The following is a 24,287-nucleotide window of genomic DNA, read 5'->3' on the forward strand; positions in this document are numbered from 1 at the left end:
ATAATACTTATTATATTTGTACTCCTGGGTGACATTTCATTGCAAAATGAATTCTCATCTTTGATGACGAGATGGAAGAGGTTAAGTATATGCCATCCTTTCTTTAATAAATAGGTACAGGGCAGCCTCAGTGGCTCAGTGGTTTAGCGCCACCTTCAGCCCAGGCATGATCCTGGGGACCTGGGATGGAGTCCCATGTCAGGCTCCCTGCATGGAGCCTGCTTCTCCCTCTGCCTATGTCTCTGCCCCCCGCCCCCTCTCTGTGTCTCTCATGAATAAATAAATAAATCTTTATTTAAAAAAATAAATAAATAGGTACAAAGTGATAAAATATAGGAAATTCCAATTCTTTTCTATAATTCATCGGCATATGTCATCATATGCCACTATATAAGTGGCTATTTGTGCCACAGAAAGTGGTTATTTGCAAAGTCTGGGTAAATAAATTTCTTTGACATGCAGGTATGGTATATACTTTGCCTTCTTTGTCATTTTTCTTTTGGGGAAGGTAGGAAACTAGAAGGAGCATAACAAATAGATTTAAGGCACTTAAACAGTAGGCAAAAAAGAGCCAAGTATATTTAAAAAAAGAGCCAAGTATAATTTCACAATAAAAATGGTTTTATACTGTGAAGACTATGTTAATTTGTTACCAATGAAAGATGGAGAGGCTAAAATGGTTTCATGACATTTTATCTCTATGTATGATTATTTAAGTGAAGCATTATTTATAGCCTACTTACTGTGTACCAGGGACTGTTTTAATTGTTTTGCATTTATTAACTAATATAATCTTTTATTTTTTTAAATATTTATTTATTTGAGAGAGAGACTGTGCCTGAGCAGGATGAGGACAGAGGGAGTGAGAGAAGGGAAGCAGACTCCCTGCTGAGTGCAGAGCCCCATGTGGGGCTTGAACCCAAGACCCTGAGATCATGACCAAGGCTAAAACCAAGAGTCAGACACATAACTGACTAAGCCACCCAGGTGCCCCCTCATATGATCTTAACAAGTCTAGGAGATAAGTACCATCTCATTAAGCTCAATACACTGATCATCTCTTGTGATCTTAACAATATAGATGAGGTTAAGTACATCAACAATATAACTGTCATCTTTTCAAGTCTATGATTACAGATAATTTATGATGTAAAACATATCAATGCCTTAAAAAATTTTGTGAACTGACCAATTCTTTACTTAGTGAAATTATGACAAAGCCTCAAGTTTCTATGTCATTATAATCATTAATCATTTTGAGAGATTAGCTTTTTCTGGAAATTAGATCCGATTCTTGAGCATTTTAAAAATACTTACCAACTTCTTAGTTCTCACGCTCTAAGCTTATACAGGAATTCTAAATTCATTAAAGAAACTGTATAAAATCATAGTAATTCTTTTCTTCCCTCTAATTTGTCCCCTGTGGCTATGGGCATCAGTAATGGCTATCTGAAGGAAATGACTATCACACATTTCTCCTATCTCCTACCGCACCATCCCCAACTTTAAAAAAAGTTAATGAGCTAGCTAATAATACCATTATTAAATAAACTGTGATTTATTTCAGACTCTCGAGTAGGAAGGGTATCCCAATTATGCTTTAGTGTGTAATAATAACCAACAAGTATTTATTGATTGCTATTGAAAGCCCAGCATACTGTGGATACTTCATGTGAAACTGCCTTACATCTTTGTAAAGCCCTCTAACATGTCAGGAAAAACAGGAAGTGTGGACAGTGTAAGGAATGACGCGAGGGTACGTAACAAGTTATCTCAGCATTCAACCTTAAAGTAAGCACATTCTGCCCTTCTTCTAGGTATTTGATAATAAGAATTTGTACTTAACATCTTGTTTTTAAGTTAGCTATTTAATAGGTCTATGTTATATTAAACTATTTTAGTTAGGCAATGCACTGATGAGTTTTACTCTGTACAATTAGTTTCTGAAGCAAATACCAATATTTAGTATATACCTGCTCAGCCCTTTTTGCTAATTCACGTTGTATCTTCCTCTTCTCTAACATGTCCTGCTCAATCCTGCGTCTTCGTTCCTCCTCTGTCCTCTTTCTTTGTTCCTCTTGTCTTTGTTTCTCCATTTCAGCAAATCTACCTTTAACAGTTCCTAAGAACATATGAAACATGTCTGATATTTTGCCACATTTCCGTTTTTTGCAATTTCATTTACAATTTACTCCTCAAGCTTCTTACCTGTTAGCTTTGGGACATAAGCCTTTTCTACTTTAGAAGATACCTCTTCCTCATCATCAGAAGCAAGCATTTCTTTAATCTAAGTGGTTAAATAAATTAATATGAGCATGTCCAAAATTTAGACTAAATTATACACAAAGAGATCGAAATTAACTTATCAATACAGAAAATTATTTCACTTAAGGTTAAAATATGGTTAATGTGAATAAAGCTTAAATTAAAAAGACAAAAATGAATTTTGCACAAGAATAAAATAAAATAAAATAACCTCCTGCTTTCTCCTGTTCCATTCTCTCTCTCTAATATATTGTTCTTTTCTTCTTTGTTTTTCATCTCTAGATCTCCTTTGATTTCTTTCTTCCCTGGCTCTCTGCATGGCTTCAAACTTATCCTTTACATCGCCCTTGCCAAGTTTTGGCACATAGGTTTTTGGGACAGGTTTAGATGAAGAAAGCAGAATCTTCGTTAGAAGAAAATAAAGAGAAGACAGTTAAAAAAAAGTAAGGAAGAAATCAGGTAAAGATAGATTAGAATAAGCAATATAAGAAATACTTATTGAAACAGAAAACAGAAATGAGTTTGAAACATTTGTACAATCATAATCAGATTACTTTCTAAAGTCTAAGTATAAAACTTAGAAAAAAACGAATAAAAACTCTACTAATATAAAGAAGTTCCATTTTGTAGGTGTGTTCCACTGAAGCCAAAGGCTAGTAAAATATAAAAATTGAATATCAGATTCTAACTTAAAACAATATGTTTTCCTACACCATTATTAAAGATTCAGTTTTTACATCTCTAGACTTAAAAGATACCAGGACTAATTTCAATAAGTTAGGTGAAGGTGAAAAGAAAGCAAAAATGTAGGCCTTAAACCTTAAAGCCTAATTTATATACCAATGCTTTTGCTTATTTCCATATCAAATATGAGTAAAACTGAAGGGCAGTTCTTTATTTCCATGTGTGGCTGAGGTGGCCAGGGTCTTTGCATACAAGCAGTGATTTATACGTTGTTACTACTGCTGTACTGCCCATCTAGAACTTCTGTCAACCAACGTTAAAAATGGGTAAAAAGGCTGTATCATCACAAGTAGGCTGAACTCTAAGATGGCAAAAGAGCTTCCCAGGAAAGGAGGAATCTAGTAAAGATGGAGAAAAGATTTTCCTCCACTCTAAAACCAGGAAAGCCAATTATTTTCATCATTTTGAAAATAAGGCTGATCCCTAAAAAGTTCCAGTAAATAAAATGTCAGTGCCTTCAAAACACCAAACCCTTTTTTCCTAGTGATAATGGCAAATTACTTATTAATCTGTGGCATACCCAACCTCTATTTTATTATCATCTTATGGGGTCACTGGCCATTTAAGGTTTTTTTTTCTTAAACTTCATTATGCTGGGGTTGTCAGCATGATGAGCTCTTCCTACTACACACAACTCTCAGAAACTACAGCCAAGAACCAGAAAAAAGCCAAGAGAAGTTTTACTGCAGCTGCTGTAAGAAGTAGCTAAGAAGGAGCCTCACCCAAGAGTGAATTACTGCTTTCCCCTAAGGATATATATCAAATCTGTTTTTTTTTTTTCAAATCTGTTTTAATACTAAAAAAATAACTTCTACGACTTATCAAGGTATTAAAATTCTACTTAAGATGCTAGCCATCACATCCACTTCACAATCATTCACAAATTTAATAATTATGTTTCCAAGATTAGAATCCAAGTGAAAATACTGGGCCCAAAAACAGCCTGTGAATTTTAGCTCTTACATTTTCTATCCTGACACCATGTCATTATGAACTTCTAGCCATGACCTTTCTACCTAACAGATGCCCATTCAGCAGCTCTATAGTCAATCCTACGTTTCCTCCATTTTTTTTTAAACATTTGAGACTTACCTCTGCTTTTTGGGAAATATCATTCATGTTTGCTATATGTGGTCTCAGGGTGATTTTGGAGCTTTGTAAATTTTTGCACCTGAAAAAAATATATTAGTATTGAGTAAGAATTTTTAATGACTTAATTTTTAATAAGCTATGTATTTTTGTAAACATGAACAGCATGTTAATTGCTTCTCAGAAAATATTGGCATAATCCGGGGAAGTAATAAACTGTAATAACTTTCAGCTCCTCTTCCCAAGATTCAGGGTATAGAAGGTATAAGCCACATGGTATTAAAAGATCCTTGTAGGGGCATCTGGATGGTTCAGTTAGTTGAGTGTCTGACTCTTGATTTCAGCTCAGGTCGTGATCTCAGGATCTTTGAGATCAAGCCCTGTGACAGGCTACACATTCAGCATGGAGTCTGCTTGAGTTTCCCTCCCTCTACCCCTCCCCCTGCCATGTTCGCTCCCTCTCTCTTCTCTCTCAAATAAATAAATCTTTTTAAAAAATCCTTGTAAATTTATGGTTCAGAATAGTTTGGTGAATGTATCAAGTGCATTTGCAAAGGATTTGTATTCTGCAGTTATTGGTTGTAATATTCTATAAATATCAACTAGATCAAGGTAGCTGGTTATTTAGATATTCTGTGTCTTTACTAATTTTTTTTTATGGCCTAGTTCTTCTAAGTTTTCAACTATGTGGAATTGTCTATTTCTTCCTTTAATTCTGTCATCTTTTTCATGTAATTTCTAGCTCTTTTAAGTGCATATGCATTATAATCATGATATCTTCTTTTTTAATTGACTCATCAGTATGAGTCTCATTTTATCTCATTGTCTTGAACTTCTCTGATATTAAAATAGCTGCACCAATTTTCTTTAGTCTGCATGATATATATAATTTTCTAGCCATTTACATTCTTTTTTTTTTAATTTTTTTTTAAGATTTTATTTCCTTATTAGAGACAGAGAAAGAGAAGCAGGCTCCCTGCTGAGCAAAGAACCTGACACAGGGCTCAATCCCAGGGCCCTAGGATCATAACCTGAGCCGAGGGTAGATGCTTAACCGACTGAGCCACCCAGGTGCCCAGCCATTTACTTTCAGCCTACATCTTTATATGTTGAGTACATCTCTTGGACATAGCATATAATTGGACTTGCTTTTTTGAAAAATCAGTTCTAATAATATCTTTTAATTACAGCATTTAGTCCATCAGCATTTAATGTAATTATATAGATGAATGGACTTAAGTCTACCATTTCACCATTTGTTTGCCTCTTTTTTTCTTCCTCTATTATCCTTTCCCTGCCTACATCTGAATTGAGTAATTTTTAGAATTTTATCCATTGGTTTAAAAAAAATCAACAGCTTTACTAAGGTATAATTAACATACGATAAACTACACTTTTTAAAAAGTGCTCAATTTGATAAGTTGACATATGTATGTACCTGTGTCACTATCACCACAATCAATATATACATTACAAGTTTTCTCAGACCCCTGAACTCCTTTCTTTTCTTGCTTTTCCTACCCCCATCCTCAGGCAGGTACTCTTTTGATCACTGTAGATTAAATTTTCTATAAATGGAATCAAATAGTATGTACTCTTTTGTCAGGCTTCTTTACCCAGCACAATTATTTTGAGATTCATCCATGTTGTTACATATATCAATAGTTCATTCCTTTTTGGTACTATTATTCCATTGTATGAATATACCACAATTTGTTACCCATTCATCTGCTGATGGACATTTGGGTTGTTTACAGCTACTATTACATAATGCTGCTGTGAATACTCATGTACAAGTCTTTGTATGAACATATGCTTTTTTAATTTCTCAGTAAAGAATGGCTAGGCCTTATAGATGTTTAACTTTTTTAGAAATTGCCAAACTGTTTTCTAAATGGTTGTATCATTTTATCTTCCCACCAAGATACTTTCCACTTGGTATTAATTTTAGACATTCTAAAAGTGTGTAATGGCATCACATTATGGTTTTAGTTTACATTTCCCTAATAACTAGTGCTATTGGACATCTTTTCATACATTTCTTTTCTACTGCTAAATATTCTTTGGTGGAAGTATCTGTTCAAATCTTTTGCCCATTTTGTTACTGAATTATTTTCCATTAAGTTTTCTTTTTTTTAGAGATCTACTTATTTTTTATTTTAGAGACAGTGAAGAAGCCCAGGGGTGAGGAGGAGGGAAGGGTAGAGGGAGAGAGACTGAGAGAATCCCAAGCAGACTCCTTGCTGAATACGGGGCTCAATCTTACAACCCTGAGATCATGATCTGAGCTGAAATGGAGTCAGATGCTTCACCAACTGAGCTACCCAGGTGCCCCTATTTCCCATTAAGTTTTGAAAGTATACATTCTGGATACAAAACTCCAGATCAAATGTATAATTTGCAAAGATATTCTCCCAGTCTTTAGTTTCTTTTAATTTTCTTAACAATATCTTTGGAAGAGGAGAAGTTGTGCATTTTGATAAAGTCTATTTTATCAATTTTTAAAAAATAACTTGTGTTTTTCTTGTTGTACTGGCCTAACCCACAATCACAAAGAACTTATTCTACATTTACTTCTAAGAGTTTTATAGTTTAGGTTTTGCATTTCAGTTTTTGATCCATTTGGGGTTCATTTTTGCATATGGCAAAAATTCACTTTTTTTGCATATGGATAACAATTTTCCCAGGACCAGTTATTTAAAAAAAAATGTATCCTCTCTCCACTGAAATGCTTCTTGCACTTTTGTCAAAAATCCATTGACCATACATGAGTGGGTCTATTCCTGGACCCTGTTCCATCAGCCTGTCTTTCTTGATGTCAAGAAACAGTATTTTTCTTTCTTTCATTCTTTTTTTTAAACTACCATCACTATGCCATGTCTTGATATCTTGATTAGAGTACTAGTTTTTTTTTTTTTTTAAGATTTTATTAGATGGGGAGAGACCTTGAGTGGGAGGGAGGGGCAGGAGGAGAGGGAGAAAATCCCAAGCAGATGCCAAGCTGAGTGGAACCTGATGTGGGGCTCAATCCCAGGACCCTGAGATAATGACCTGAGCCGAAATCAAGAGTGAGATGCTTAACCATCTGAGCCACCCAAGTAACCAATTAGTGTACTTTATAATGAGCCTTGAAAAAGTTAGTGTAACTCCGACTTTGTTCTTTTTTAAGCTTGTTTTGACTACCCTAAGTCCTTTGAACCTCACGAGTTTTAGAATCAAGTTGTCAATTTCTGTAAAAATGCCTGAGATTTTGATTGGGATTGCACTGAATCTGTTGTGACATCTTGAGTCTTCTGATGCATGAATTCTCCATTTTTTTTTACTCTTATCTATATAAATCCCCACTTACTTACATATTCTATAATTTTTTCTCAGAAATGTTCTGCAGTTTCCAATATGCAGGTCTTCCACATTTTCTGTGAGATTTATCTGTAAATCATTCCATATTTGTTGATGTTATTTTTATGATGTTATTTTTTATATTTAACTTGTTGATCATGTGTTGCTAGTAGATATAATTTATTTTTGTATTCTGATCTTATATCATCCTGCCTGGCTAAAGTTCCATTGGTTTTTTTGTACCTTCCATTAGGTTTTCTACATATATGATTATATCTATGTACAGATGCCTGTACTGGCTATAGAACCTTCGATACAAAGTCAAATACAAGTAGGGGGAGTAAACATCTGCCTTGTTCCTGATCCTAGGATGAACATGTTTAGTCTTTTACCATTAAATATGATTTTAGTTACAGATTTTTCTTAGATGTCCTATTTGAGTTGAAGTTTCTTTTTATTCCTGTTGTGCAAGAGTAATCTCAGGAATAGAGAATTTAATCTAATGCTTTTTCTGTATCTATTGAGATAACTTTTATTTATTTTTATTATAGCATATTATTTTGTTTTCAAATGTTAAATTGACTTTACATTCCTAGGATAAACTTCATTTGGTCATGATGCATTATCCTTTTAACATACCAGTAAATTCAATTTGATAAAATTTTAGGTTTTGCATCCATGTTTATGGGAGATACTGGTCTGTAGTTTTATTTATTTATTTATTTTTGGAACATCTGTTTTCTGTTAACAGAGTAATACTGGTCATATAGAATGAGTTGGGAAGTATTTCTTCTTTAATTTTCTGTAAGACCTCATGTAGCATTGATATCAACTTTTTCCTTAAATATTTCCAGTGAAGCCATTTTGGGTTAAAGTTTTCTCTCTAGGAGAAGACAATATGATGGAGGTGGATGGGGGATTATTCCATGTAATTATTAATAAGGTCCTAACTTTTGTTGTTCAGTGGGCTTGTGGTTGCTTATTACATTATTAGCAATACTTTCCTAATAAAAGCAGGCCATGCGTGACTGTGTGTCATTACCAAGGTTTGTGAGTAATCTAATTCTGTGTGCCTGAAATAAATACAAACAGCTCGAGTCTTGAGCTCTTACCTGAGTCATTCCATCATATCTAGAATTTCCTATTAAGTATTTCTTATGTAACCAACAAAACTTACCCTTCATTCTCATAGCTTCTCAAACCTCAGAGCTATTTCTGGTTCATTCTTCTTTTAGATCTCTTATATTATGATAGATTGTCAAGATTTGTGAATGTTTCTTTCAAATTTGTTCACATATATTACTTCACTATTTCCAATGCCTCCATAATAATACAGATGAGCCTTTTATCACCTCACACTTTGATTATAACAATTTGATAATCAGACCTACATCCAAATTTAAGTTTTGTGCTTCCTAGTTAGGATTAGATAACATATGTGAAAAATTCTAGAATAATACCTAACATTAGTAGCCATCTATAATTTTGATAATTTCATTATTCAAGTAGTCTATCTCACTACCATTTTTATCCTCTTCAGTAAAAACTTATATTTCCTGGGGCACCAGGGTGGCTCAGTTGGTTAAGTGGCTGCCTTCTGCTCAGGTCCTCAAACAAGTCCTGGGATGCAGCCCCACATCCAATCAGGCTTCCTACTCAGCGGGGAGTCTACTTCTCCCTCTCTCTCCCTCTGCCCCTCCCCACGGCTCATTCTCTTTCTCAAAAAAATAAAATCTAAAACAAAAACAAAACCTACATTTCCTGGCCAGTGAGCACATATTAATATATTTGTGTAATCTAAAAGAGTAATACCAAAGGGTATGAGGAAACTTTAAGCAATCTTACATAGGATTATAGGGATTGATAAACTTAGCTGAATTGGCCAGAGGGAAATTCAAGCAGCCCCCCCCCCACCTTTTTTTTTGGTGAGGAAATGAAAGAAAATTGTGTGGTTTAGTGATGGTGAAAAATTAGCCTGTCAAGAGTAGTCCTGGAGAATAAATGAATCAGCTACCTTCATTTAATTTTTAAAAAATCTTCAAATTATATCTTGACTTATTTATAGATTCAGAATAAGTTTAATATTTAAATTTAGTAAGAGTAAAACCAGTTAAAATGGTTTTTTAAATGTCATTTCAGGATTCTGAGCTCTCATTTTGAAATTCTGAAAATTTGAATAAGTACTAACTTTAACTTTTTTGAATAAAATATAAGCAAGGAATTCTGAGTTTGCTCTGCTCTTCATTTTGAGGATAAAAAAGTTGTAGCAAAATAAGTTTATTGGTTTTTTTGTCTTACAGAACTGTGTTAATTAAGGTGTAGGTTACATACCAAACAGGACTCCTCTTAAATAGTTTTACGTTAGAGAAAACAATTTCAAAATCAAGCAGGCAAATATCTACAAGATTCCTTTTTTAAAAAATTCTTTTTAAGGATTTTATTTTTTAGAGATAAGAGAGGGAGAGAGGAAGCACAAGCAGGAGTAGAGAGGGAAAAGCAGAATTCGCACTTAGCACAGAGCCCGATGCAGGGCTTGACCTCACAACCCTGAGATCACCACCTGAGCTGAAATCAACAGTCAGATGCTCAACCGACTGAGCCACCCAGGCGCTCCAGGACTCCTTTATAATTTTTAAAAGGTGTGACTCTGCCTGGTAGAAACAACATATTCCAATTGCTAATTAGCACCAGTGTCTTTCTGTGCTAAAGTTAAAGGTATGAATTTGACTACATTTGGTTCATTAACTTCACATGAAATAATTCTATTCCACAGTCCTTGGTTATATTGTCTTATCAAAAATCACTCATATATCCTTTGATCACATATGAATAAAATGATGATGATAATAATCCAAGCTAACATTTATGGAGCCTTTACTGTGCAGGTAATCTGCCAAGTAGTTAACAAGGATTATTTCATCCATTCCCCTCAACAATCCTTTAAGGTAACTATTATCAAACCCTCTCTCAAAATTTCCAAGCCCCATAATTTTTAAAATTCTTAAAATATGGGCAGCCTGGGTGGCTCGGTGGTTTAGTGTTGCCTTCAGCCTGGGGCGTGATCCTGAGGACCCAGGATGGAGTCCCATGTTGGGCTCCCTATATGGAGCCTGCTTCTCCCTCTGCCTGTGTCTGTTGTGTGTCTCTCATGAATAAATAAATAAAATCTTTTTTAAAAAAATTCTTAAAGTATTAAGGCAAGAAGAACGTCTTTGAGTTTATCTAATAGGTTTTAAGTCTGTAAATTGTTAAAGATGGGAAAACTGAGACTTAGAAAGTTAAGGAGTTTGCCCAAGAGGACACAAATAATGACTGGTGGACACGGGATAAAAACAGGCAGTTTGACTATAGAGTCTGCATTCTTACTCACTGTGTTATGCTAATACCAAAAAAAGCAGTACAACTGGTGTGTCAGAGGGAGGGGAACACCAATTAGCTTATAAGGCTTAACCTACCAGTGTAATCAACAGAATCTTTAATCAAATCATTTGAGAACCATAATTCTGAGCAGTAGAAATATAGTGGAAACTTAAAAGACATGTATTCTCTACATTTAATGAATCTGTAGTCTTTAACTGGCAACTGGCAGTACAACATGGTGCTGGTATTTTGCCCCATGTGAGCACACTTTTTATTTAAGCAAGTTTATTTCCTTTTAAATTGATTTGCACTAGCAGTTACTCTCTTAGAATTATTTAGAGTTGGGGTGCTTGCTTGAATGGCGCAGTTGTGTCTGCCTTTGGCTCAGGTCATGATCTCACAGCCCTGGGATCAAGCTCCATGTTGATTGAGCTCCCTGCTTAGAAGGGAGTCTGCTTCACCCTCTTCCTTCTCCCTCCCCTCCCCCCTGCTCTTGTGCACATGTGTGGTTCTGTCTGTCTCTCTCAAAAAAAAAAAAAATTACTTGGAGTTAAGGAAATCACCAAGTTAGATTATTAAATGATTCTCAAGGAGTGAATGAAAAGAAGAGAACTCTGCTGGTTGTGGTTTAGAATTCATTTAGTGAATTCATTCACATGTGATAAAGCCAGGTTCTGTTTTCTCTGATTTTAAGTGTCCAAGTCAGCAACATGCAATGTAGCATTCCTATTGTTGTAATTAATGATAGTGAAGAATCAAGTACCAGTATTCACATGTATGTCATTCTCTTAAGGAATGACCTACCATCGGGGCAGCCTCGGTGGCAGAGCGGTTTAGCGCCGCCTGCAGCCCAGGGCGTGATCCTGGAGACCCTGGATCAAGTCCCACGTCAGGCTCCCTGCATGGATCCTGCTTCTCCCTCTGTCTCTGCCTCTCTCTCTCTCTCTCTCTCTCTATCATGAATAAATAAATTAAATATTTTTTTAAAAAAAGGAATGACCTACCATCATTCTGCTAAATTGCCAAGAGTATAGAAGACTTCCGGATTATCTAACAGAACATTTAACAGTGTACTCCTATAGTAGCCAAATTCACTTTTAATTGTATAATGACAGAATTTTGGTTTTATGAGGGATTTTTTAAGTATATAGGATTCCAACAAAGTCATGACATGGATTCAGAAATGTTCAAAACTCATTTGAGTGTCATACATGTTAGTGAAGCTGAACACTGAACCATAAATTCATCAAAGAAGTTCCTGTGGGAGAGAATCCAACAGTATTCATATTTAGTCAAGGAATGGCTCATTATGCTTTCTAAACTGCAGCAGAAAAGTTTTCAGTTTCTTTAAATTCTCTCCTTTACATCTCCATCCTCACTCTACAATGCCCTGACTACTCAAGGCCCTTCCTCCCAGAAGGGCACAATGACATGCAACTCTGCCCAAACTGCCTCACTCTCATATATCAACCAACTTGGGACCATTTTTGGACTAAATAATAGCTGCTTAATATGTAAATGATCATATTTTTTGTGGTGCAATGTGTATTTTGATTTAAAAATTCTAGACCATTAATATACAGAAATTTGTTGCATTTCTATTCACTAATAACAAAGTAGCAGAAAGAGAAATTAAGAAAACCCCATTTTCAACTGCACCAAAAAGAATAAATACCTAGGAATAAATTTAACGCAGGAAGTTAATTTTTGTGTATGCTGAAAACTGTAGGACACTGATGAAAGAAATTGAGGATAACACAAATGGAAAGGTAGATAATGTTCATGGATTGGAAGAATGAATGCCATTAAAACATCCAATACATACTCAAAGCAATCTATAGATTCAATGTAATCTGTATCAAGATAGCAATAGCATTTTTAATAGAACTAGAACAAATAATTCTAAAATGTGTATGGAGCCACAGAAGACCTCAAATAGCCAAAGCTATTTGTTCTATTTCTTGAGAAAGAAGAACAGAGTTGGAGGAATCACAATCCCAGATTTCAAAACATATCACAAAGCTTAGAAATCAAAACAGTATGGTACTGACACAAAAAGAAAAACATATAATGATAGAACAGGATAGAGAGCCCAGAAATAAATCCACACCTATATGGCCCATTAATTTACAACAAAGAAGGCAAGATTATACAAGGGGGAAAATACAGTCTTTTTAATAAATGGTGTTGGGAAAACTGGACAGCTACATGCATAAGAATGAAACTTGTCTTTCTTACACCATACACAAAAGTATACTTGAAATGGATGAAAGACTAAAATGTGAGACCTGAAACTATAAAATTCTGGGAAGAAAACACAAGCAGAAATCTGTTGGAAATGGTCCTTAGCAACACATTTATGGATATGTCTTCTGAGGCAAGGGAAACCAAAGCAAAAACAAACTATTGGGACTACACCTCCAGCAAAGGAAACCATCAACAAAACAAAAAGGCAAACTGCTGAATGGGAGAAGATATATGCAAATGATATATGCAATAAGGGGTTAATACGCAAAATATATAAAGAGTTTCTACAACTCAACACCAAAAAAACCCAAAACAAAACACAATCTGATTGAAAGATGCGCAGAAGACCCAAATAGACATTTTTTCAAAGATGTACAGAGATTCAACAGATAGGAAAAGATGCTCAACATCACTAATCATCAGGGAAATGCAAATCAAAACCACAGTGAGATATGATCTCACACCCATCAAAATGACTATGTATCAGAAAGATAAGAAATAACAAGTATTGGTGATGTAGAGAAAACAACCCTAATTCACTGGTGGGAATTCAGTGGTGGGAATGCCACTGTGAAAAATGATATGGAGAGTCCAGTGCTTGTCATTCTAATTGTCATATGTAATTCAAAAAGATATGTGTACCCCTTTGGTTACTGTAGCATTATTTACAATAGTGTCCCTCAATGGGTGGATGGATAGAGAAAATGTGAAGATATACACACACACACACACTGGAATATTACTCAGACATTAAAAAAAGAATGAGATCTTCCCATTTGGGACAACATAGATGGGTTTACAGAGCATTATGCTAAGTGAAATAGATAAGAGAAAGACAAATACCATATGATTTCACCTACACGTGGAATCTAAAAAACGAATAAACCAACCCCATAAACTCTTAAAAACCAAGAATAGTTGCCAGAGGGGAGGCAGGTAGAGGGATGGGCCAAATATATAAAAGGAATCAGAAAGTACAAACTCCAGTTATAAAATAAATAAGTCACAGGAATGAAAAACACCGTATAGGGAACACAGCAAATAATACTGTGTAACATTGTATGGTGACAAATGGCAACTACACTCCTCCTGGTGAGTACTGAGTAATGAACAGAATTGCTGAATCAACATGTTGTACACCTGAACCTAATAGAACACTGGTAATTACACTTCAGTTTTTAAAATTGCATATACAGGTTCAATTCTGTCATAATTTTTCATAAAACCCCCTCTTACACAAAAATTTCCAAACTCACGTATTTTTAAATTTGGCAAAAGGTTAATAAAAATATATTTTGAAGTCTTCCAAAATATTCCACTAGAGCTTTTGTTGCTTAAGGACCTTTGTCGCAAAATGTTCAGAATTATGTCCTGATGACACTTTCTCAGTAAACTGATGGTTTTTTAATAAAGAGTTTATTTGACAGAGCACAAGCAGGAGGAGTGGCAGGCAAAATGAGAGGGAGAAGCAGGGAGCCCAATGCAGAACCTGAATCCAGGACCCTGGGATCATGACCTGAGCTCAAGAGAGACACTTAACTGACTGAGCCAGCCAGGTGCCACCTGTTGACTTTCTAAACATGTGAAGACAACTGTGATGGTGGAGGAAGCACTGTAGTTAGAGCCAGAAAACTTGTATTAGGGTTTCTGTTTGGGTTATTAGATGCATGGTTTTAAATTTTTTTATTTTTTTTTTTTATTTTTATTTTTTACTTATTTATGATAGTCACACAGAGAGAGAGAGAGGCAGAGACACAGGCAGAGGGAGAAGCAGGCTCCACACAGGGAGCCCGATGTGGGACTCGATCCCGGGTCTCCAGGATCGCGCCCTGGGCCAAAGGCAGGCGCCAAACCGCTGCGCCACCCAGGGATCCCCTAGATGCATGGTTTTAGACAAGCCAGTTTACTTCTGTGAACTTCAGTTCTATATATAAAATTAGGAACAATAATGCTTTTCTCATTACATTGCCCAAAAAATGCACAGTTCCCTCCTTCAGAACGTCAATACTGCATCTGACATTCTCAGCCACTCCTTCCTCTGAAATCTCACTCCATGACGCTGCTCCCTCCTTGTTCTTCCCCCACCTCTGACCATTCTTTCCATTCTCCCCGAGGGCCCCTCTGGCTTTCTCACTTCTTGGATGTTGCATGCCCATGTTTCAGTCTCTGGCCGTTTCTTCTCACTCCACACTTTTCACTGAGTGATGTAATACATGCTGTAGTTTAAACTGCCTCTTTAGCCCCACCTCTGTCCACACCTTCCTCCCCCTCGATTACCCACAAGGAAACACTGGCACACCTCAAGGACTTTGCACAGCTAGCTCCCTCAGCTTGAAGTTCTGCTCATTCCCTTATCTCTTGGCTGACTCCTACTCGTCCTTTAGGTCTTAGTCATTTTTCTCCAGGAAATCTTCCTGGACTCCGCAAGACTGGACTATGTGCTTCTCCTGTGTGTCTCCGTAGCATTGCTGTGCTTACCCCGACTCTGGCATTCACCCCAATGTGTGGTAATGAACCACTTTCTTGACGACCTCCTCTATCAGAATGTGAGCTCTTTGAGAGCAGAGACTGTAGCTTATTCACTACTGTATCTATACAGCCTGTGGCACATGCCTGGCATACAGAAGACACACAGAATAATTGTTTGCTGCATAAGTCAATCCTGCCAACTTCAAGGTGAAGCACTTTATAAACAGTTAAGGATTGTCTGAATATAATGTATTACTATCATTATGATCTTCATTATGCAGCAATATGATATAAACAGAATACACCATTTATTACACAAATATTTATTAAGCATCTGCTGTGTGCCAGGCACTCTGCTAAGCATTGAGAAATACAGCATTAAATAGACTCCCTAGCCTCATGCTGTTAGCAGTCTCTTGGCCAAAACTCTCAACAAAAGCCTCAGAACAGGATTTTTAATGGTCCAGTCGGTTTTACTATCTGCAGACACAGGTAAGGTTCTTTTTTTTTTTCTTTTATTTAAGATTTTTATTTATTTATTCATGAGAAACAGAGAGGCAGAGGCACAGGCAGAGGGAGAAGCAGGGAAGACCCTGAGTCTCCAGGATCATGCCCTGGGCCGAAGGCGGTGCTAAACCGCTGACCCACCCAGGCTGCCCTTTAAGATTCAACTTTCTTTTTTAATTAAGATTTTACTTATTTATTCACGAGAGTCACAGAGAGAGAGAGAGGAGACACAGGCAGAGGGAGAAGCAGGCTCCGTGCAAGAAGTCCAACATGGGACTCGATCCTGGGACTCCAGGATCACGCCCTGGGCTGAAGGCAGATGCTTAACCGCTGAGCCACCCAGGCATCCCTCTTTTTTTTTTTTTTTTAAGATTTTATCTATTCATGACAGACACACTCCAGGATCGCGCCCTGGGCCAAAGGCAGGCGCCAAACCGCTGCGCCACCCAGGGATCCCCTAGATGCATGGTTTTAGACAAGCCAGTTTCTTGAGAAGGACAGAGACAGTAGAAGGAGAAGCAGGCTCCCTGTGGGGAGCCTGACGTAGAACTCGATCCGAGGACCCTGGGATCACGACCTGAGCCAAAGGCAGATGCTCAACCACTGAGCCCTCCAGCCATCCCTCGTCTCCCAGATTATAGAAAACTGGTTCCTTTCTAGTGCCTACCTCAATGCCTATTAAATAATAAATGATAATTTAAAATAAACCCCAAAAGCCATCATGGAAAGATTTTTAATATCCATGTAGTAATCATCAAAACTGAGATGTCTAAAAAATCTGATTCCTCTGGCCCAGCTCTTATTTCCTTAATGAATTGTCTGTACTTATTTTAAAATCTGCTATTGGACATTTATAGATTTTCAAATTAATCTTTTAGGAATATATTCTCGAAATCCAAAAATGCATTCAATCTTAGACTAATTTTATCATTGCCTCCCACCTTCATGCTTTTCCATATGTTATTAGTCAACATTTCACCTGCTAGTCTATAAACTCCTGAGGAATTTGCTGGTTTATTTGGAGCAGAGACCCCAGGCCTTCCTTCAATTTCATATAATTATAGTTACCAGAAATACTCATGCATTTAGTATTCACATGTATTACTGTCATTTTGATTAATAAACCTACAAGATGAGAAGCTATATATAGAATTCAAAGTATTCACTTTAACAGTTTTCTCTTCTTCAGAATCCTGATAAAAAGTCTTTGTAATAGGTTCCAGCATCCAAGTGTGGTAAGTACATAAAGTTGCCTCAGTTTCTATACAGAAGCTTTTCTTTTTTTAAGATTTTATTTATTTGACAGCAAGATAAAAACATCAGGAGGAGCAGCAAAGGGAGAAGGAGAAGCAGAGGGAGAGGGAGAAGCAGGCTCCCTGTTGAGCAGGGAGCCGGGTACAGGGCTCAATCCTAGGACCCTGGGACCACGACCTGAGCTGTAGGCAGACGCTTAACTGACTGAGCCACCCTGGTGCCCAGAAGCTGCTAATGCAGTTTCTTCAGAGTTCTTAACTCACACATATTGTTAGAATAATGATTTTAAATATGCATTATTAGTAAAATGAGGTTTTTAAAAGTTCCCTAGTAGCCTCTAGCCACAATCCCTTTGATTTCTAATAGGGTAACAATTCACTTTTTCTGTCTTCATTAGGTTCCCTTACTCAACTACTGCATCCCCTACCCCTCCATGCTCCCCAACTCTGGCCTCTCACTCCAGCTCTGAGGATATTAACTGCATGGTGCATCACGCATCACAATTAAAATTTTCATCTGGGCTTGTTAGGCCTTCTGCAGGCTCCCTCAGACCTGGTTTCCTTTACCTCTTCCCACTCCTTCAACCTCTCACCTAGCATACACATTCAGTAGCTCATTTCTACCTCCAAGAGGATTGTTTCTTTTTTTATTTCTATTTATTTGAGCAATCTCTATACTCATCATAGGGCTCAAGCTCCAGACTTTGAGATCAAGAGTCACAAGCTCCTCCATCTGAGCCAAGCAGCACCCCCTTCCAAGACATTTCTTAAGCCACTTTCTTATCAATGAAGTACTTTCCCAAACTAAGCATAATACAAGTGGTGATTTTCTCCACTAAACCCTGAGCATGAATGAATGTTCTCTCTCCTTCAGTCTCTGACATCTCTAAATGTGCTTAGGCCTCTAGGTATACCTGGCATAAACTTTTAAATTTTTTATGGTTAAACATCCCAGACATATCAGTCTAGTCTATCTTCTTTAGCTTTTTATTATGGAAATTTCAGACATATACAAAATTAGAGAGACTAATACAACATACCCTCATATACCAATCAAGAAGCTTCAACAATTACTCACTTTTTCCGTCACCTTCAACATTACAGGCCGTTTCACTTATTTTGTACATCTATTTCAGCATAAGGCCCCAGTACTCCATGGATGCCTTAAGTCCTACACAGCCTAAGTACCATGCAGTACATCCTCCTATTCCCTCAGAAATATGTGCAGAATCAAACTCTGTAAATCTTGCCTTTTATTCTCTCTTGGAAAGAATTTAAAGTAATACTCAAAGAAAATTGCTGAGTTCTCACTTGATGAAATCATTAATAAAATTAAGTTACATATGTAAATAAAATGTAGGGATTTTTTTTTTAAGCTACAGTACGGGGGAGCCCTGGGTGGCTCGGTGGTTTGGCGCTGGCCTTCCGCCCAGGGCGTGATCCTGGAGTCCCAGGATTGAGTCCCACATCAGGCTCCCTGCATGGAGCCTGCTTCTCCCTCTGTCTGTGTCTCTGCCTATCTCTCTCTGTGCGTGTCTCTCATGAATAAATAAAATCTTTTTAAAATTTTAAAAAATAAAAAATAAAAATAAATAAAGCTACAGTACATCACAGGAAAACCTGGAATCTCTAGAATGAATAAAGGAGAAGAGTGAAAACTAACAACTGAGTCCCTAAAATGGGCCACACAGTAGGTGGTTTGCATGTTAGTCCACACATTTAGAGGTTAGGAGTATGAAGGAAGTAAAAATAAATAGGAAGAGATGAAATTAGCTAAAATGAATATTTATTAATTTAAGAAACTCACTGAACATCTTTCTACAATGTGCTAGACACAGTGTAAGGCACTAGCAAGATGACAAGATGAATAAAATCTTGCTTTTTTTTTTTTTTTTAAGGGAGTATGTGGGAGGGGGAAGGGAGGGAGAAAATCTTAAGCAGGCTTCACACCCAGCACAGAGGCCAGCACAGGGCTCAAGCTCACAACCCTGAGATCATGACCTGAGCTGAAATCAAGAGTTGGATGCTAAACCAGCTGAGCCACCCAGGTGCTGCTAAAATATCTCTTTTTATGGAGCTCAGTCTAGATGGGATAAAAGATAATTACCAATATAATGATGCTAACATTTTTAGTTAGAAAGTGATTCATTTAAATAACATCTGAAAATGTGAACACATATAAAAATAAGTTCTCTGTTAAAAACGCCTCTAGTAGAAGAAAGGCTATGAATTAGAGGAATGGTTATCAAGCTTTATGAGCTCAGGGCTTAATGTCTGGACCATACTGAGAAGCCTTTGTGAACTTTTTAATAGATTATATCTACAGCTATTTGATATATTGTAAATTAAAACACTCTTTCCACTCTTCATCTTTACTTAGTATAGAGACTCCAGGTCTTCCCTGCAAAGCACTGCAGCTTAAAAAAAAAAAAACTCTTACATTAAAGAAAAAAATCCGTACATTTATATGTAATTTAATCTTATTAATGACTTCATCAAATAAGAACTTGCCATTTTTTTTAGTAGTTACTTTTAAAGTCTTCCGAAGAAGATAGTAACAAACCCATTGTATACCAACAAAAATATTTTATGAAAAATAATTTTCAAAATTAAAAAGAATAAGAGTGGCATTGTTTTATTTTTTTTGCACATCTCTCTAATTCTGGCTCAATAAAAGGCACATTCTCACACCTGCTTCTGCATTCAAACTATTGTGATATGTTGTTTTGACTGAAGTATTCAAAGACATGGCCTCATAAAGATACGTAATTGGGAAAGGAAGGACTTCATGGGCCCCTGGAGGGTCTTGGAGACTCCCAGGGATTTTTTTTTATTCATGAGAGACACAGAGAGAGAGAGGCAGAGACACAGGCAGAGGGAGAAGCAGTCTCCCCTGCAGGAGCCTGATGCGGGACTCGATTCCGGGACCCGAGGATCACGACCTGAGCAGAAGGCAGAGGCTCAACCCCTGAGCCACCCAGGCATCCCAACTCCCAGGGATTCTAAAACCATATTCTGAGATTGTCTGAATTATAGGAAAGAAGATTGTATCAAATGTCAGTTCTCATTCAACAAAGGGAGTCGTTGGACTGAGCACTGCCTCACTGTTTTAGAATGCTAAATGAAGTATTTGAATGACTTAATTCCTATAGTCGGTAACCTGAACGCCAAAGGATTTTATATGGGGAGGGAATCTCACAGTCTTTGCCTAAATCTAGTATTAAGTGGATTTCCCATCCGCCGCACAGGCGGGTGTGATGTCCTTGGCCACCTTCAGGGGGCAGCAGCAACACAACAATTGAGCCCCTCCGCACAGTTCCAAGGGTTTAAGACCGCAGGAGAGCCAGATGAATTGTTATCAAGAATGAGTAGAGAGAAAAAAAAAAAAAGAATGAGTAGAGAAAAAAATACCAAAGGATAAGGCTAAACACATAGCTCATCAACAAGAGCTTGGTCATAATAAAGAAGGCTGGGATGATGAAGGGCTTTAACGGTTCCATTCTAACACAGCAATCATTCATGTCAAATGAAGACAACAGAGTACCCATCATAGGTTCCAGAAACTATACTGCAATATTACTATAGCCTATAGCATATTACCGTAGGATTTATCAAAAAGGTTGTATGTTTTTTCAAATTTGACACATTTGGTCTGTATTTACAATACATTATTTTTGTGAGGAGAACGTAGTTTGTACAGACATCATGCATGTCCATGGGATACAAAATGTATAAAATAGCCTTTGAAATCAAGTAGATTTGTTGGGAGAAAGAGATGGAACCACACATAATTATAACACAAAGTATGAGGCGCTATAATAGCATATATACAGGGCTATAGAAACATGGAAAAGTTGTGGAAAAGACAATGGTGGGATGAAGGAGAGGGTTGGGGCTAGGAAAAGTTACCCAGAGATGGTGACATTTGATTTAGACCTTGAAAGATAAATAGGATTTAAGAAAAATAGGATTTCACCCATGGAGACAAAAGCAGTAACATGAACAAAAACACCAGTGCCTGATGACCCACTGCCAGTTTAGGGAGCTGTAAGCTGGCCAGCGAACCCTGGGGTGAAACCAGAAAGACAGGCTGGGCGCAGACTGGGAAGATTCCTAAATGTTCTATTAAGAAAGTTTAGACTTGATCTTACAGGCAATGGGGATGCAGAGAAGGATTTTTTTAAAATAAGAATGTGAATCAGAGATGTATTCTTACAAAGAAAAAGCACTCTGACAGGCGTACAGAAAACTGAAGTAAACAGGGGAAGATTACAGGCAAGAGGACAAGCAGAGTGCATCACGAATGAAAAGTTGGAAGAGACGTTTTCGGAAGTGGAATTGACAGGACATGGCGATCCATTCACCCCCTGATTTAACAAGTGTCTATCAATAAGCCAGACGCTATCCTGGGCTGTGCAGGGATGGAAGTGAACCAAAAGGTAAAGGCCCTGCTTCCAGGGAACCTACCTGGTAGGGGGGTTACTACCGCAAGAGCTCCGGCCAATTAGATTTGGACAGGGAGAGGAGAGAAGAGGAATACCGTGAAGAATTAATTAACTCGACGGTTCTCGTTTCAGCGAATAAGCTGGCAGTTACCACTGATTGTCATTAGGCTTGACAATGTGTTTGAAGGGTCAGAAAAGGAGTTTAGTTTTGAACAGGTTTTATACTACCTGTCAGAATTACATCTGGGGTCTGTTCAGATGTGGCTAAGAATAGGATTTTGGGAGCTCATTATCTCAGGATCTTAAAGATCACTCAGTCTGGGGCGCCTGGGTGGTAGAGATGCTTAAGTGTTGGAGTCTTGGTTTCAGCTCAGACCCATGATCTCATGGGTCTCGGGACTGAGTCCCGGTGTTGAACTCTGAGCTCAGCAGGAAGTCAGCCTGAAGATTGTCTCCCTCTGCCCCTCCTCCCACAGGCGCGCGCATGTGTGTGTGTGTGTGTGTGTGTGTGTGTGCGCGCGCACGTGCCCGTGCGTGCTCTCTCTCTCTCAAATAAATCTTAAAAAAAAAAAGATCATTTAGTCCGACCCCTTCATTTACCATATGAACAGGAGGCACAAAGAGGTTTAGTGACTTATACAGGTTGGAAGCTGTTCAGAGAACAAGAAACTAGACTCCAAGTTTCTTGACTTACTCAACTACTCATTTCACTCTATCATTCACCATTTTTACCTAATTTAAGTATACAAGACATACATACATATAAATATACACAAAATATGCCCAATGATAATATTAATACTGGTATCCATAGGCACACCAAATAGTGAAATAAGCTTCAAGAAGCTTTTGAGAATGACTTAACAGCCTGATAAAATGTGTTTTAAGAATAGAGTATAATTTGGGGCTGTTATAATCTCCAGGTTGAATATTAAGGTATTAAGCTCAAGCTGTGAGACAATATGTAAGTCTCATAGTAGGAGGTAACATTAAGTACAACAGATCTAAAACTATGCTAGTATTTCTGTTCTAGAATTTCACTGCCTCTATTTTGACCTCTATATCTTCTAAATTTATTTTCCTTGACTTTTTAGACATGCAATTAAAATATTTCAAGATAACAAATAACGCAGGCACCAAGAAAAGAATGTTTAAATCATAGCTATCATTTAAAATAGCTGTTTCATTGTGTTAATGTGTTATCTCCTTTCTCAAGGAATAGCACTGTCAAGCCTGACAGCTTTAAATCTGCAGTTCATTAAACTCAAGTAAATTCTTTGTCTCAACTTTTAAGATTTTATATTTTAAGTTTTACTTATTTGAGAGAGAGGGTGCATGAGAGAGCATGAACAGTGGGAGGGGCAGAGGAAGAGGAGAAGCAGACTCCCCACTGAGCAGGGCTTCCTGTGGGGCTCCAACCCAGGACGCCAGGATCATCACCTGAGCCAAAGGCTCAAAGCTACCCAGACGCCCCTTTAAGATTTTAGAACAGTTAACTATATGCTACAAGTAAATGTTAAGACCTATCTCTGGGGCGTCTAGTTGGCTCTGGGGCGCCTGGGTGGCTCACTTGGTTAAGTATTTGCCTTTGGCTCAGGTCTGATACCCGGGTCCTGGGATCAAGCCCAACATGAAGCCCTGCTCAGCCGGGAGTCTGCTTCTCCTTCTTCCTCTCCCTCTGCTTACATTCTCTCCCACCCTCCCGCCTGCTCTCTTTCTCTCTCTCTCTCTTTCTCAAATAAATAAAGTCTTAAAAAACATACACCCTATCTCTTTAGTCTTTGGAACAAACACTGTTTTGAGCTTCATAAAATGTGAGCCTAAATTTTTATCACTTTTCACTATAGCAGAAATACACCCTTAAAAACAAAGTAAGTTCATTACATTTAGTTAATGAAAATTATAATCTTATACTTCAAAAATGTTATAAAACCAGTTATAAACTTGTCACAATTCAAAAATATTAAATTAGATCCTATTTCATCTATTTGAAATAGTGAGATGTTTTTTCGCACCAATAAACAACTCCTCAATGATGACCAAGAATCTCATTTTCAACCTGCTTTGCCATTCTCCTGTATTAATAACGTAGAACACTTTGCACTCGTACAACTGTATGTGACAGTCTTCAAAGAGCGTTCATCACACTATCAGCCCCTTAAAAGAATGCTGCTCTTCTCTGTTCTTTATCCTTAGTGTCTCACACAACAAGGACACAGTACAAACTCAATTCATATTTGAGTGAGTGGATGAATAACAAAAACCTAACGGGAAAACTGATCCAGAAGACAGTCCAAATAAAAGTCATGATTAACATTTCCAGGGACTCAGTGGCTGAGTGGCTCAGTGGTTGAGCATCTGCCTTTGGCTCAGGTCGTGATCCAGGGGTCCTGGGATGGAGTTTAGCATCGAGTTCCTGCAGGGAGCCTGCTTCTCCCTCTGCCTGTTTCTCTGCCTCTCCCTGTGTGTCTCTCGTGAATAAATAAGATCTTAAAAAATAATTCTCCAAAAAGAGGGCTGATTATGAGGATGCATAAACAAATGAATAGAAAATAAAATGGAGTAGATT

At 37.4% G+C, this 24,287-nt stretch overlaps 1 protein-coding gene across 9 annotated transcripts in view; it reads right to left on the bottom strand.

Moving 5' to 3' along the window:
* The window catches only part of NEXN (nexilin F-actin binding protein), a 52,053-nt gene that overhangs the window by 23,244 nt on the left and 4,522 nt on the right, over positions 1-24,287 (bottom strand). For 4 of the 9 annotated variants that reach the window (XM_072754799.1, XM_072754794.1, XM_072754796.1 and 1 more), the window contains exons 3-5: positions 4,102-4,180; positions 2,209-2,287; positions 1,974-2,122 (exon numbers count right to left, since the gene is read on the bottom strand). In XM_072754799.1, coding sequence (XP_072610900.1) covers positions 1,974-2,122; positions 2,209-2,287; positions 4,102-4,128 — 255 coding nt within the window. In that variant the 5' untranslated portion in view covers positions 4,129-4,180. Of the gene's footprint in view, positions 1-1,973; positions 2,123-2,208; positions 2,288-2,476; positions 2,669-4,101; positions 4,181-7,451; positions 7,528-24,287 lie in introns of all 9 variants that reach the window. The other 5 variants (XM_072754790.1, XM_072754792.1, XM_072754791.1 and 2 more) reach the window with 3 other exon arrangements.

The sequence above is a fragment of the Vulpes vulpes genome, chromosome 3 (assembly GCF_048418805.1).
Source record: "Vulpes vulpes isolate BD-2025 chromosome 3, VulVul3, whole genome shotgun sequence".
Classification (NCBI taxonomy): domain Eukaryota; kingdom Metazoa; phylum Chordata; class Mammalia; order Carnivora; family Canidae; genus Vulpes; species Vulpes vulpes.